The 14,337-nt window shown below is 43.1% G+C and overlaps 1 protein-coding gene across 1 annotated transcript in view; it reads right to left on the bottom strand.

The window, feature by feature from the left end:
- Nucleotides 1-14,337, bottom strand: part of LOC124637964 (dnaJ homolog subfamily C member 13) — a 42,990-nt gene that overhangs the window by 5,128 nt on the left and 23,525 nt on the right. Inside the window, exons 24-35 of the mRNA XM_047174713.1 lie at nt 11,504-11,639; nt 10,971-11,161; nt 9,826-10,017; nt 7,952-8,131; nt 7,365-7,526; nt 6,775-6,993; nt 5,821-5,953; nt 5,181-5,444; nt 4,736-4,848; nt 4,252-4,424; nt 3,601-3,832; nt 2,948-3,115 (exon numbers count right to left, since the gene is read on the bottom strand). Coding sequence (XP_047030669.1) covers nt 2,948-3,115; nt 3,601-3,832; nt 4,252-4,424; nt 4,736-4,848; nt 5,181-5,444; nt 5,821-5,953; nt 6,775-6,993; nt 7,365-7,526; nt 7,952-8,131; nt 9,826-10,017; nt 10,971-11,161; nt 11,504-11,639 — 2,163 coding nt within the window. The remainder of the gene's footprint in view (nt 1-2,947; nt 3,116-3,600; nt 3,833-4,251; nt 4,425-4,735; nt 4,849-5,180; nt 5,445-5,820; nt 5,954-6,774; nt 6,994-7,364; nt 7,527-7,951; nt 8,132-9,825; nt 10,018-10,970; nt 11,162-11,503; nt 11,640-14,337) is intronic.

Raw genomic sequence — 14,337 nt, 5'->3', positions numbered from 1 at the left:
AAAACATCAGTTAACTGTTCCCTACACTCCAGAGCAGAACGGCGTAGTGGAGCGAGCTAATCGCACTATTGTTGAAATGGCTCGTGCTATGTTGGAGGAAAAAGGTTTGACTATGAGATTGTGGGCGGAGGCGTGTAACACTGCGGTTTACACGAAGAACAGACTGCCACACAGTGGTAACCATGGCAAGATTCCTGAGGAGTTGTGGACAGGGAAGGCGCAGTCATTAGATCATTTCAGAGTTTTTGGAACGAAGGCGTTCGTGCACGTGCCAAAGGAAACTCGGAAGAAATGGAGCCCTAAAGCGGTAGAACATATTTTTGTAGGTTACTGCGAAGAAACCAAAGGTTATCGTTTCATAAATCCCAGTAATCCACGCATCATTGTTAGAGCACGGGATGTAGTTTTCTTAGAAGATTCTACAGCAGCTATTTCAGGGAAACCTAGTCAGCTTATAAATAGCGATGACAAAGGTGCTGAAGTTATCTGGGAACTTTCTAGGGTACAAAGCCAGTCAGGTTCATCACCTGCTAGTGCGGAAGCTTCTCAAGAGTTGAGTTCTACAGATGAAGCTGAAGTATACGAAGATGCGGAGGTGGAGTCAGGAGAAACGGGTGATAGTGGAGCAGACAATGTCGTGGTGGACAATGTTGAAGTTGAAGAGACCGTTGATAGAGAAGAATCAAGTGAAGGTGAATGTCGTTATCCTCTACGTAACAGAATCCGAGATGGAAATCATCATGGACTGGCATGCTGCACAGAAGATGCTGAGCCTTTGACAGTTAAGGAAGCCTTGAGTCGTAAAGACAAGGATAACTGGAAGGAAGCCATGAAGAAAGAGATGGATTCTATGTACGAAAATAGAGTCTGGAAGCTCGTTGACAAGCCACCTGGAGCTAAAATCGTAGGAAACAAGTGGATCCTCAAGTATAAGTTCGATGCAGATGGTAACAAGACCTATAAAGCTCAGTCTCAGTCCTACGGTGTTGACTACTTCGAAACTTATTCACCGGTCGTGAGAAGATCAACTGTTAGACTGCTGCTATCATTGGCTGTTGAAAAGGATTTATTCATCAGTCACTTCGATGTGAACACCGCCTTTCTCAACGGTGATTTACACGAAAGAGTTTATATGCGGCAGCCGGAGGGTTGCATAGACGAGAACTCGAAGGAAAAAGTTTGCTTACTAGAAAAAGCGATATACGGCCTCAAACAAGCTTCTCGGTCATGGAATGAAAAAGTAAATGAAGTGCTATTGTCTTTGAACTTCAAACGCTGTGACTTTGACAACTGTCTTTACAAAAATAATAATTTTTATATTGCTTTATATGTCGATGATTTTTTATTATTTTACAAAGACAAACGGCAGAAGGAAGTTTTATTAGACAATTTTCGAAAACATTTCAGCATAAAAGATTTAGGGGAAGCACGACAAGTATTGGGAATGCTTTTATCTAGAACGCCTACCGGTATATATTTGAATCAAGAGAGATTAATTTCAAAGATCTTGGATGAATATGGTATGGCTGACTGCAAAACAGTGAAAACTCCTATGGAGATGGATTTCCATAAAGCCTTGGCGGAAGGGGAAGGAGGTAAGCTCTTGTCCTGCCAAGACTCTCGTCGGTTTCAAGCGCTGATAGGGTCGCTAAATTATTTGGCCTGTAACACACGCCCGGATATATCAGCTGCTGTAAATTTTTTGGCGCAATACAATTCCTGTTGTGAGGAGCGTCATTGGAAAGCAGCAAAACACGTATTAAGGTACCTTAAGGGTACAAAGGATTTGTCCTTAGTATTTCCCAAGTCGCCAGTGCATGACATAACGGGATTCGTTGATGCTGACTGGGGAGGAAATATAAAAGATCGCAAGTCATTTTCTGGTTTTATTTTTAGGTGCGGCAAATGCTTAATTAATTGGGAATGCCGCAAACAAACCTGCGTAGCATTGTCGTCTACGGAAGCGGAGTACATCGCTCTCTCGGAGGCAACGAAGGAGGCAGTACACTTGCGTCAGCTAAATGCTTTCATACGAGGTGAACCGTTAGTGACCATTTGCATTTTTGTGGACAACCAGAGTGCCATAAAGCTTGCCTACAATCCTGTGGCACACAGACGAACAAAACACATTGATATAAGGGCGCACTATGTCAGAGATTGCATTGTAACGAAAGTTGTATGTTTGGATTATGTGTGTTCGACAAGTAACCCTGCGGATGCTCTGACTAAGCCCTTGGGTCGTGTAGTGTTTAATAGATGTGTGCGTGAGTTGAGTTTGGGTATGTGTGGTAAGGTGTGATGAATGTGATGTCTGGATATTAAAAAATCGTTGTTTGAGGGGAAGTGTTGGAACTCCTTGAGAAAATGCACTTTTTGAGATTCGAACAATATTATTTTTTACTACTGACGTGTGTCATTGATTTTCACCTTACATGAAAAATTATCTCTGCAAACAAACGTTTTTTATTATTTTCCATTCCTATTTATCATAGTCATCAAGTTAATTCTTCTAAAAAAGAGTTTTAGGTTGCGCGGAACTTTGTTGTGGCTATTAGATAGGCGGTCGCTTTATATCGTGTGTGTCGTACTTAATCACATTAAATCCTACCACATATTATACTTTATGACATTCTGTGACATTTATAATGACTGACTCTTATATGGTGTTCTAATTATCGCACATTTTTATTCCATTAGCTTTGTTTTAAATATTTTATTTTTACGTATTTTATTTGTACTAATCGACATTACATCAACGAATATATAAACGTATTTAATTCAATGTGATTAGGTACGACACTCGCGGTATGTCTATATTGACATGTATAATGTATAATTTAGTTTATATAAGTATTGATATTTATGATGATGATGATGGGCCCTAGTTGCCTGAAATAAAGGTTTTTTTTTTTAAATAGTGATTTTCAACAAAGTGAAAGCACATTACCTGTGTATGCGCGAGCGCAGTAATAACGGGCACAGCGAGTTTAGGCGCAGCGGGCAACAAGCGCGCTAGCCGCGGCATCTCGCCCAGCTGTGCACACACCTCGCCCAGCGCCGGCCGCGCCCGCAGCGCCGCGCTCAGCGCCAGGGCACAGGTCTCACCGCGACTGCCCTGTGGGAATAACACAAATTGTAAAATGCAACGGAAAATCGGTGCGGAAAATGTCATATCAAATGCTACTTCTCGGAAGACTTAATTATTTCTATTATTTATTGAATAATTGAACACATAATGCACTAATATCGGACTAATAACGGATAGATCTGTTTCATTGCTCTACGAATGAACTTACCAGAGCCGCATATTGTATGTTATCTTTTGGATACAACTGTATTTTTTTTTTGTATTAATTTAGTTACTTATGGTTAAGTATTAAGTTTTGGAAATGTTAAAATTTTGTTAGAATTAGAAATAAGTATATATAGAAGCACCTGTACAAATAGTGTATGTTTGGTGGTGAAATAAATAAATAATTGACTTTTAAAATACAAATAAATATTGGTTATGTATTTGCTTTATAGAGAAACAAAAGATACATTTTAGAATGTTGCATTGAACTTCGAAACCATCCCCAGCGGCACTACATCATCACATACCTCGGAGGCATCCTTGTTGAGCGCGGCGATGGTCTCCGTGAGCAGTTCCTGCAGGAAGCGCTTGGGGCTGCGCAGGTTCCAGTGCGGGTTCTGCAGGTACAGCTTGAGGTACACGCCGTCCACCACCACCTCGCCTGCTGGTGCCCACGCTTGTTCCCCGGCGGCTGCACGTTCGAGAGTCTCCCGGTCCTCGAATGTCGCGTTGGGAGTGCGGAGCTGGTCTGATTGGTGTCTAAGAAGATAAATATAAACTTGTCAGTATGTAATTTTTAATGAGAATAGTAAAAGTAAGGTCTTTTCACAATTCACACTAGGATTTTGATTTTAATCATACCCCGCTCATTTTTTAAATACTTACGGCCAGTTTCTTCATCAAAAGTAAAAGTCAAAGTAATGTCTAAAGTAAAAGGAACGGTCAAATTCGTTTTTTCCAGGCTAAAGTGACAGCAAAACTAATAGAAAAAATAAATTTGACCGTTACTTTTACTTTAGACATTACTTTGACTTTTACTTAGGCTTTTACTTTTGATGAAGAAACTGGCTGTAAATCACCAATCAATCACGACATTTTTTTAACAGATTCATCTTGATTTGACAGAACGCGGACGCCTTTTTATCTTTTATCTTATTTTGTGTATTGTAGCAGTTTACCTGTCCCTCAGCTGAGCTATATGAGACGCCAGTCGTTTCCTGGTGTCGTCAGTCCACACTAGCTCAGGGTGTTCGTGCTGGGCATCGAACATGTGTACCGCGTTGGATGCGCCGGATTCTCGCATTGCTTCCGCAAACACACCCGGTATGTACCGAGATATTGTTAGACGGACCTATGGGGTTACAAGTAGTTTTGAGGATAAGGTAGCAAACACTCTTTGAAAAATAAGCAATGATGTGATTAATAAGAATAAAGGTATTCATCGCTAAGTCAAAAAAAAATTGTGTCACACCACTGATAAGAAGAAATAATAAATATTTTCAAATTAACATCTCTAATTAAAGTACTATCTAAGAAAGTTAGGACGCCATCTTGGCAGGGCGTGAAAAATCAATGGTAATACATACTCTTAACAAGTTTCACATTAAACGTTCGTTATATGTTACAAACCAATGTTACTTAAATGTGTAATTGTAGTGTTACCTTGGGTCCATGTAGTTTATCGGCCATCATCCTAGCGAGGAGTTCGACAGCCGCTTCCCTCGTCTCCGGCAGTTTGCTATTGCAGAACAGATCTAACAGATATATCACAGCACCTAGACAAAGCGAAATATATTATTAGTTAGGCAATTTATTACGTAATTATTTTATTTCACTGTAACTTATATGTATTAACCAAGAACGGCTAATTTCATGTTATATAGCAAAAGGATCAAAATAATACAACGGAACGGACGAATATGTTTTGTTCGTCGTCCTGGCTGTAATTTCATATACATATGTATACTGGCATTGCTGTATTGCAATGGCACTAAACCAGCAGACAGAATTTAGGAGAACCTGACACGAAAGCTTCAACACTATAAGAAAAGGATCCTTAACAATTATTAATTTTATCGATAACATTATCTTCATTCACGCCACCAACCTTTATTAAGCGCCTCCCTAACCAGCGCAGTATTCGCCAACAAAGCAGCCATTGCCGCTAACGCATCAGGTCGCGGCGGCCGGTCACCCAGCAATGCCAACAGATGACCCAGCACGGAGCTGGCAGCTATGTCTTCAACGCACTCTCTGCTGCCCCCAGCGGCGAGGACGCTGCGGAGAGCGGCGTCTTGTAGCGCGGGGTGGGGGCGGGCGGACAGCATACCGAAGATTAACCCGAACTGGCCTATGCATTGGATTTCTGCACCTAAAGACGAAAAAAGGATATTTCAAGCCAACATCGACTTTCAAAATCGAAAAGACAGCATAAACTGCTATAATTAATTATATGATGAATGAATATGTGTGTATTTTTGTTACACTTTCGAAAAAAATACTGTTACGAGTTTTGATATTAAACTTGGCAGTAACATAGCTTGTAAGTGACAAAACATTAAGGCTGATTTTTATCAAGGTGTGATAAATAATTCCCTCGGAACGCGGGGAAAGGTTTTGTTTTGAAAAGTGTTTAATATAACATAGACAGTAATCAAATTATTTTATACAAACATAATTAAAATAAAATGATGTATAATAATTCATATCAGAACTTATTTCCAATCATAAGTTCCAGATTCACATACCTGGATTCTTAATAATAACGTTAGCGAGAGCGGTGAGCGCGTACGTGACGTGCTGCACTCTCTCCGTCGTCATGTCGCCCTGCGTCTGCTCTTGTATGAACTTCAGCAGGTCCAGGATGAATTGCTGCGGGTTCTATAGGAACAATACAATTGTCAAGGTAATGTATGATATTTGAATATGAAAGAAAGTGGTATGATATTTATTTTATTTTTTTTAACCTACATTTATCTTTCTATTGCCCCTAAATTATGTTACATAGTTTCACAGAAACACTATTTACAAAGTCTTACCTCAATGGGGAAGTCCGGCTGCTCATTATAGATATCGATATAAACGCCCCCCACTGACACGAGTCCTTCATGCGCTGTACACGTGAAGGGCTCGACAAGCGGTCCGTCTTGTTCGACCATCGCTCGACTCTTGCGCAGCACATCTTTGAGAACTATTGTTCCATACTACGTAGGGAGTTCGCTGTTTTAAAACATTATAGACGAAGTCTTACCTCAATAGGGAAGTCCGGCTGCTCATTATAGATATCGATATAAACTCCGCCGACGGACACGAGGCCCTCATGCGCGGTATACGTGAAGGGCTCGACAAGCGGTCCGTTTTGTTCGACGATGGCTCGACTCTTGCGCAGCACGTCTTTGAGAACTATTGTTCCATACTACGTAGGGAGTTCGCTGTTTTAAAACATTATAGACGAAGTCTTACCTCAATAGGGAAGTCCGGCTGCTCATTATAGATATCGATATAAACTCCGCCGACGGACACGAGGCCCTCATGCGCGGTATACGTGAAGGGCTCGACAAGCGGTCCGTTTTGTTCGACGATGGCTCGACTCTTGCGCAGCACGTCTTTGAGTACTATTGTCCCATAATACGTACGGAGTTCGCTAATTCGATATTTTTAAGAGCTAGCTACTACTAGAAACACTATATATAAAGTCTTACCTCAATAGGGAAGTCCGGCTGCTCATTATAGATATCGATATAGACTCCGCCGACCGACACGAGGCCTTCATGTGCGGTATACGTGAATGGCTCGACAAGCGGTCCGTCTTGTTCGACGATTGCTCGACTCTTGCGCAGCACGTCTTTGAGTTCTGCGCGAGTACTGTTGTCCCATACAAGGTAGGGTGTTCGCCAGTTCGATGTTAGAGTTTTTAGGAGCTGTGGAGTAAAAGTTTAAAAAATTTATATAATTGAGTAATAGTGGAAGGATTATTAAGAAATGGCCTTTGTTGCTAAAGAAAAGTGGGTTTTATGTTTTGGTGGTAAGGTTTGAATTTGGAGTTTATTGGGATTATCAAAAGCCAAAAAATTTACGTTTTACTATCCACTGTGCCAAAATTTTGTTAGATCTGCATTCAAACAAAAAATATGTAAATGTGATAAGTAATGGAATGGTATGTGAATTACATGATATTTAATTTTTTTACCATGATTAAAACTTGCCAATCTATCGATATCCCTCACTCTTGAATCCTGAATACAATCATCAAAAAAGACGATAGTAACATGAAAAAAATATATTATCTTACCTCATGTTGATCCGGCTCAGCCAACCGTCCACATAGATACGGCGTGAGTAAGGTGTGCAGCGCGTTGCGTATGTTCTCGTCTTCAGCCGACGCTTGTGTGTGAGGACCGTACATAGCTGCTAACGCTAATATACACTGTTTTGCTAACTGATTTGCCACTTCCTATAAAATAATAAGGTTTATTTTAGATAAGTTCGTGGTAAAGTAGTAGTTATCAAAGGTATTAGCGTGGTCGGTCTGTGAATAGGTGAAATCTATTTTATAGTTAAGTATTATCTGCGTACAGGGATAGGAGAGCAAAGGATAATATTTTTGACAGAGGATACTTAAACTTATCTCGTGCCAATATGACATAAATTCAATTGCGTCAAAATTGTTGCAATGGCATCGAGAGGGTTTTCCTTTTACGGCATTGCAATATACCGCATGAAAGGATATTTTTGTAAAGTACTAAAATTTTGGCGTAATTTTCAACCTGTACCTATAAATAATCTCCGACATTTATAAGGTCAAATGGTTATCATGTCTAGCCATGGCTCCAATTAATTTGACCCACAATCAAGCACCTATATAACTACATAACATACCTGTTTATTAAGCTGCGCATCAGTATCGACGCCCGACTCAGCTAGCGTATAATCGTACCGCAGCGCGGGCGGCAGTAACGCCGGTATCGCGGCAGCACGGGCCAGCTGCGAGCGGCACTCCGGCTCTGCGGCTAGAGCGCCCACTGCCGCCGCGCCGGCACATGCCGTCTCGCCTAGGTGCTGGGGAGAGAGGATTATTTGTATCAGTAGTCATCATCATCATTATCCTCCTGCCCTTATCCCAATTTTATTTGGGATCGGCGCAGCATGTTTTCTCCTTCCATACTCTTCTATCTGCCGTCATCTCACAAGTTACATTCTTTCTCACCATATCACTTTCACACGTAAATACGCTATTGTAAAACATAGTACTGAGATCCGGTTCCACTTGTTACTGATAAAATATGACTTAGTTATTCGATAGTTAACACTATTTGCCATTCCCGTTTGGCTCCTTATAAGTTCTGCGCTCGTGTCGCCCGGCTTGCTCCTCTCGCACGGGGCATGGCTTCACCCCTACAGTACCGCGGCAACTCACCGGCCTCCTCAGCAGCGGCACGAGGTCAGCGCAGAGCTGCGGCATGTCAGCGCAGACGGCGCGGCAGGCGGGGAAGGCGGCGGCCACACACCGCCGCGCTCATGTCGCCCGGCTTGCTCCTCTCGCACGGGGCATGGCTTCACCCCTACAGTACCGCGGCAACTCACCGGCCTCCTCAGCAGCGGCACGAGGTCAGCGCAGAGCTGCGGCATGTCAGCGCAGACGGCGCGGCAGGCGGGGAAGGCGGCGGCCACACACCGCCGCGCTCATGTCGCCCGGCTTGCTCCTCTCGCACGGGGCATGGCTTCACCCCTACAGTACCGCGGCAACTCACCGGCCTCCTCAGCAGCGGCACGAGGTCAGCGCAGAGCTGCGGCATGTCAGCGCAGACGGCGCGGCAGGCGGGGAAGGCGGCGGCCACACACCGCCGCGCTCATGTCGCCCGGCTTGCTCCTCTCGCACGGGGCATGGCTTCACCCCTACAGTACCGCGGCAACTCACCGGCCTCCTCAGCAGCGGCACGAGGTCAGCGCAGAGCTGCGGCATGTCAGCGCAGACGGCGCGGCAGGCGGGGAAGGCGGCGGCCACACACCGCCGCGCTCATGTCGCCCGGCTTGCTCCTCTCGCACGGGGCATGGCTTCACCCCTACAGTACCGCGGCAACTCACCGGCCTCCTCAGCAGCGGCACGAGGTCAGCGCAGAGCTGCGGCATGTCAGCGCAGACGGCGCGGCAGGCGGGGAAGGCGGCGGCCACACACCGCCGCGCTCATGTCGCCCGGCTTGCTCCTCTCGCACGGGGCATGGCTTCACCCCTACAGTACCGCGGCAACTCACCGGCCTCCTCAGCAGCGGCACGAGGTCAGCGCAGAGCTGCGGCATGTCAGCGCAGACGGCGCGGCAGGCGGGGAAGGCGGCGGCCACACACCGCCGCGCTCATGTCGCCCGGCTTGCTCCTCTCGCACGGGGCATGGCTTCACCCCTACAGTACCGCGGCAACTCACCGGCCTCCTCAGCAGCGGCACGAGGTCAGCGCAGAGCTGCGGCATGTCAGCGCAGACGGCGCGGCAGGCGGGGAAGGCGGCGGCCACACACCGCCGCGCTCATGTCGCCCGGCTTGCTCCTCTCGCACGGGGCATGGCTTCACCCCTACAGTACCGCGGCAACTCACCGGCCTCCTCAGCAGCGGCACGAGGTCAGCGCAGAGCTGCGGCATGTCAGCGCAGACGGCGCGGCAGGCGGGGAAGGCGGCGGCCACACACCGCCGCGCTCATGTCGCCCGGCTTGCTCCTCTCGCACGGGGCATGGCTTCACCCCTACAGTACCGCGGCAACTCACCGGCCTCCTCAGCAGCGGCACGAGGTCAGCGCAGAGCTGCGGCATGTCAGCGCAGACGGCGCGGCAGGCGGGGAAGGCGGCGGCCACGGCGAAGCAGCGCGCCGCGTGCGCACACACCGCCGCACTCATATCACCCGGCTTGCTCGTCTCTGATAGCACAGGGACGCAGCGAGACATGGCCTCGTGGAGAACCTGGAGATGAAAGTTAGTGTGAATGAGTATTCAAAGTAAAAAAATATAGTTCAAATAGGCCTATAAAAGCTCTTTCGGATTGTCAAACTAGTTGCATGGTCAAAAAGAGTTGGTCTCATGGAGTAGAACCGGCAAGAAACTCCATGGACACTCTTTTTAAAAGATCGATTGATTCGACAATATTTGTCGAACAACAAAACCGACCCAAAACAATTACTATACTTCACAAAACACAAGTCACTTCTGAAATAAAATTTATCGCTATAAGCCGTACGGCATGCGCAAGAATCGACTTGCGGTTCTTTGAGTTCGGCAGCCGAGCGCATAGTGATTCTCGAACATTCATCTACACATATTCTATTTTATCGCCCGAACGCCGAATAATGCCGGCCCGCTTATGTGTATAGCGATACCCTCTAGAATTTTGTTAGAAGTTGTCAAAAACTTAAATAATTGAAGGGGTATTGTATTTAATTAAACCTTGTAAAACGAAAGTTAAACTGTATTTAAAATTTGATACTTGTTAAAAAAAAAAACTGTAAATATACAAGACGTCACGCTTATTTCTCCTTTGTATAAACCCCCTATGGATGTACTGTATTATTTATTCCTTTATGTACTCTTTTGTACTCCCCTTATGTACTACCCATATATACCTAGATGGAGACTACAAACTTAATAAGGGCTTGATCCACCGGAATAAATAAACAAATCGATGAGATTACAGCAAAAAAAAATATAACAGCCTTACTACAAAAACTTGAAAAAATTAAAAGATTTAAAAGATCTGTCTTGTTAAATACTTGTCTAAAAAAGTGTGGCTGCAAAACGGACTTTATTTCAACGTCATAATTTGTCATTTTTTTTTTGACAAGTGTTCAACAGACGTTTAAAAGTTTTAGTGGTACGATGGTTTATGTTCAAAAATTAACATATCAAGAAGTATACATTACCTGCAATCCTCCCTCCCGTCTCAACTCTTCAGCATTCAACGCGGAACATCTGACAGTCGCATGCGCAAGTTCGCAAGCAGCGGGCAGTAAAGGCGCTGCATCTCTTTCCGCGAACAACTGATCAGCTTCCGCTTCCAGACGAGCAGTGCGCAGGAGTTGCGGGTAGCCCGCGTATTTGTAGGGAGCTAGGACTGTAGGAAAAAAAGTGTCGTTTTTACATGTGATTTAACTTATGTTATGGGTACCAGCGTTCTTACATAAGTTTGCTCCTAAAGGATTACATTACATTGTAGTAGTTAGTGACCATAGAAGTTGGCGGATGCATACTATCGGTACATTGATTCTCAGATCACAAAGAAAACATGAATAAAATCGAAAAACCCAGTAAAACGTTGCGCGTCATTATACCTAACATTTTAAATTCTTTCGTTTACAACCTCTACAAATATTTATTATTTTGGTGTTTAAGTAATATCAGAGTAAACGTAGATTTTTCATCAATTACCTGTCGACTTGCTCCATTATAAGCTTACCTTCGGAATACCTCTGGAAGAGTATAGTCTGTGTTCTGAGAATGAGCACGATGTTGTTAGTGTTGGGTCCGTCGCCCGTCCACACGTTGCGACTGCACAGGAACTCGTACGCTTGGTTCACTGCTTCGAAACGATCCTGTGCAACAGTATTTAGATAAGTAATTTAGTATTAGAGGTCTCAAATGGTTACTTAATATTTGAGCTATTATGCATATAGCGACAGTAACAAAAATATAGGACATATTTTAATTGCATGTTGATTCAACACTCTAATTATACTAAGGACAGGATATATAGTATGATGATGAGATGACTACGGACTAGAGTTTAAGAGGTATAACATCCTCCACCCAGCCATCATCATCCTGACCTCAACCCAATTTTATTTGTGATCGGTGCAGCATGTTCTCTTTTTCCATATCCTGTTCTATCAACCTCACAAATAACTTTTTTTCTAGTTATACACTAAAGGGTAATAAGAATAATAAATCAGTGAGTGACTTTAATATTTCGAGTGCACTGAAAAAAGTATTTTACAAAACTAGTTGAGTTAATTCACAAATAACCTAACCTTGATAAAAGACAAACGAATTTCATTTACGTATTGATCAACTGCTTCTGTTGCATTTTACAAAAATATTTTTGTTATTTGAGTTGGTTATAAGCTACAAAATTTTATGTTATCCAATACAAAATTCGGTTTCGGCACTTTGCAACATAATATGTTTTGCTATACTCTACACACTTGTGACTTTACAGTTGACCCAACTAAAACTATTTTTTTAACGAATAGTTGCTGTTTTTCAAGTCTGCTATATTAGTTTGTTACCAGCTAAATCAGTGGCGGATTTACAAATTTGCCGCTAGTAGGCCATTCAATTTTTGCCGCCCCTAATGATTGTGAACTTAATGATATTTCTGTCAGTTACTAGATTATTTTTGCAACCCGCTATGTATCGAAGAGTTTAATGTTGACCTAACAAGTTTATCTGACAGCGACTTTAAAGCGTAAAACCTCTGTAACTTTTAAACGGCTCAATTGATTTTCATGAAACTCGCCCGTAAAACACCTGTAATACAAAAAAAATACTAAATTAAAATCGGTTCATTCGTTCGGGTAGGTACTATATCAGAGGCGCACCCATCGGGTGGCACCCCCCCAAAAAAACGACACAATATAATCACGGACTAAAATTGTAATTGAAGTACTTAAAAATTGTGTAGAAATCATTCATGGTGCTTTTTGCTAGGTTTAACATAAAGAAACCGGAGTCATACCACTGCAAAGTTATAAAGCGCTAACTAGTTTTATAGAAACCAGTGTCAAGTAAAAAAGCCGCGAGCGCAGCGAGCGCAAAATTTTTAAGATTTAGAACAGTAAAGTACCAAAACGAGTTTATAAAACCGGCCTAAAGTGAAAAAGTCGCGAGCGTAGCGAGCGCCAAATTTTTTGAGTTTTGAGGACACAAAAGCGAAATTATTTGGGATACAAAAGTCCTCCACCTCCTGAACAGCTTAGAAATCGTCAGCGTAGAGCGTCAGTTGTTTTTGCTACTTCGGTGCTTTAACTTTTTGTTAGATTGGACTCAAAGAGCGCAGAATAAACCAGAAAAGATGAAGAAACCGCGAGCGAAGCGAGCGGATTTTTCAATTTATTTTTATTGAAACGCTATTGGAATATTTTAAAATTCATGATCACATAAACCTAAGCATATATTAAATAAAATAAAAAATAAAATAAAAATAAAAATAGCCTTTATTCAGACCTTGTTTACAGTATACAATCTTAATCTAACAACTCTGACGAGTTGATGACACCAACGACCTGGTCTGTTTGCCCAACTTTGGCAAAGGCCTCCTCCATTTCCTTCCACTCTGCTCTGTATTGGGCTCTTCTAGTCCATATATACCCTGCTATGCTTTTAATTTCGTCATCCCATCTTCGGTACTGTCTTCCTCGATTTCTTTTCTTGTCCCTAGGGTACCAAGATATTATGTTGTTGTTCCACTTGTCATTGCCTCTGACTATGTGGCCGGACCATTTCCACTTTAGTTTCCTTATTCTAGTTGTGACATTCTCAATTTTCATGCGCCTTCGGATAGTGGTGTTTCTTATTCTATCAGATTTTCTTATATTTAGCATGCTTCTTTGCATTGCCGTCTGACACGTTTCAAGTTTCTTATATTGCGCTTTGGTGAGAGCCCATGTCTCGCAGCCATATGTCAAGACTGGGAGTATACAAGTGTTATACAGTTTTGTTTTCACGTACGTTTTGATTTCTGTATTCTTCATTATTTCCTTAAACCCCCAGTAGCGTTTCCATGCATTTCCAATCCTTGTGTCGATTTCTTTTGTCATTATATCAGTGACCGAGATTTGTTGGCCCAAGTAAGTGTATTCTTTTACAAACTCTACTGGTTCGCCGTTTAAAAGAATATTGTCTTCCAATGCGTTTGTCATAGCTTTGGGTTTTGAAGTGTTCATCGTCAGACCTACCTTGCGGCTTTCTCTATCCAGATCAGTGATCATGTATTGTAGTTGGTCTTTGCTCCTTGCCAGTATTATTATGTCATCAGCGAACCTCAAGTGTGTAAGATTTTCGCCATTTATGTTAAGTCCGTAGTGGTCCCATTCCAGTCTCCGAAAGATATCTTCCAGTACAGCTGTGAATAATTTAGGTGACAGTGGATCTCCCTGGCGTACGCCTCTGTTTATGTTTATTTGTTTCCCTTGTTTCTCTAGTTTTATTCTTGCTGTACTGTTAGTGTATATGCTTTTTTGACTGCCTCGTTGGTCTAGTTGTCGCAAGTGTGGCTGCTGAGCACGAGGTCTC

The sequence above is a fragment of the Helicoverpa zea genome, chromosome 17 (assembly GCF_022581195.2).
Source record: "Helicoverpa zea isolate HzStark_Cry1AcR chromosome 17, ilHelZeax1.1, whole genome shotgun sequence".
In the NCBI taxonomy this organism is placed as follows: Eukaryota; Metazoa; Arthropoda; class Insecta; order Lepidoptera; family Noctuidae; genus Helicoverpa; species Helicoverpa zea.
This window is presented reverse-complemented; position numbering and strand designations above follow the sequence as displayed.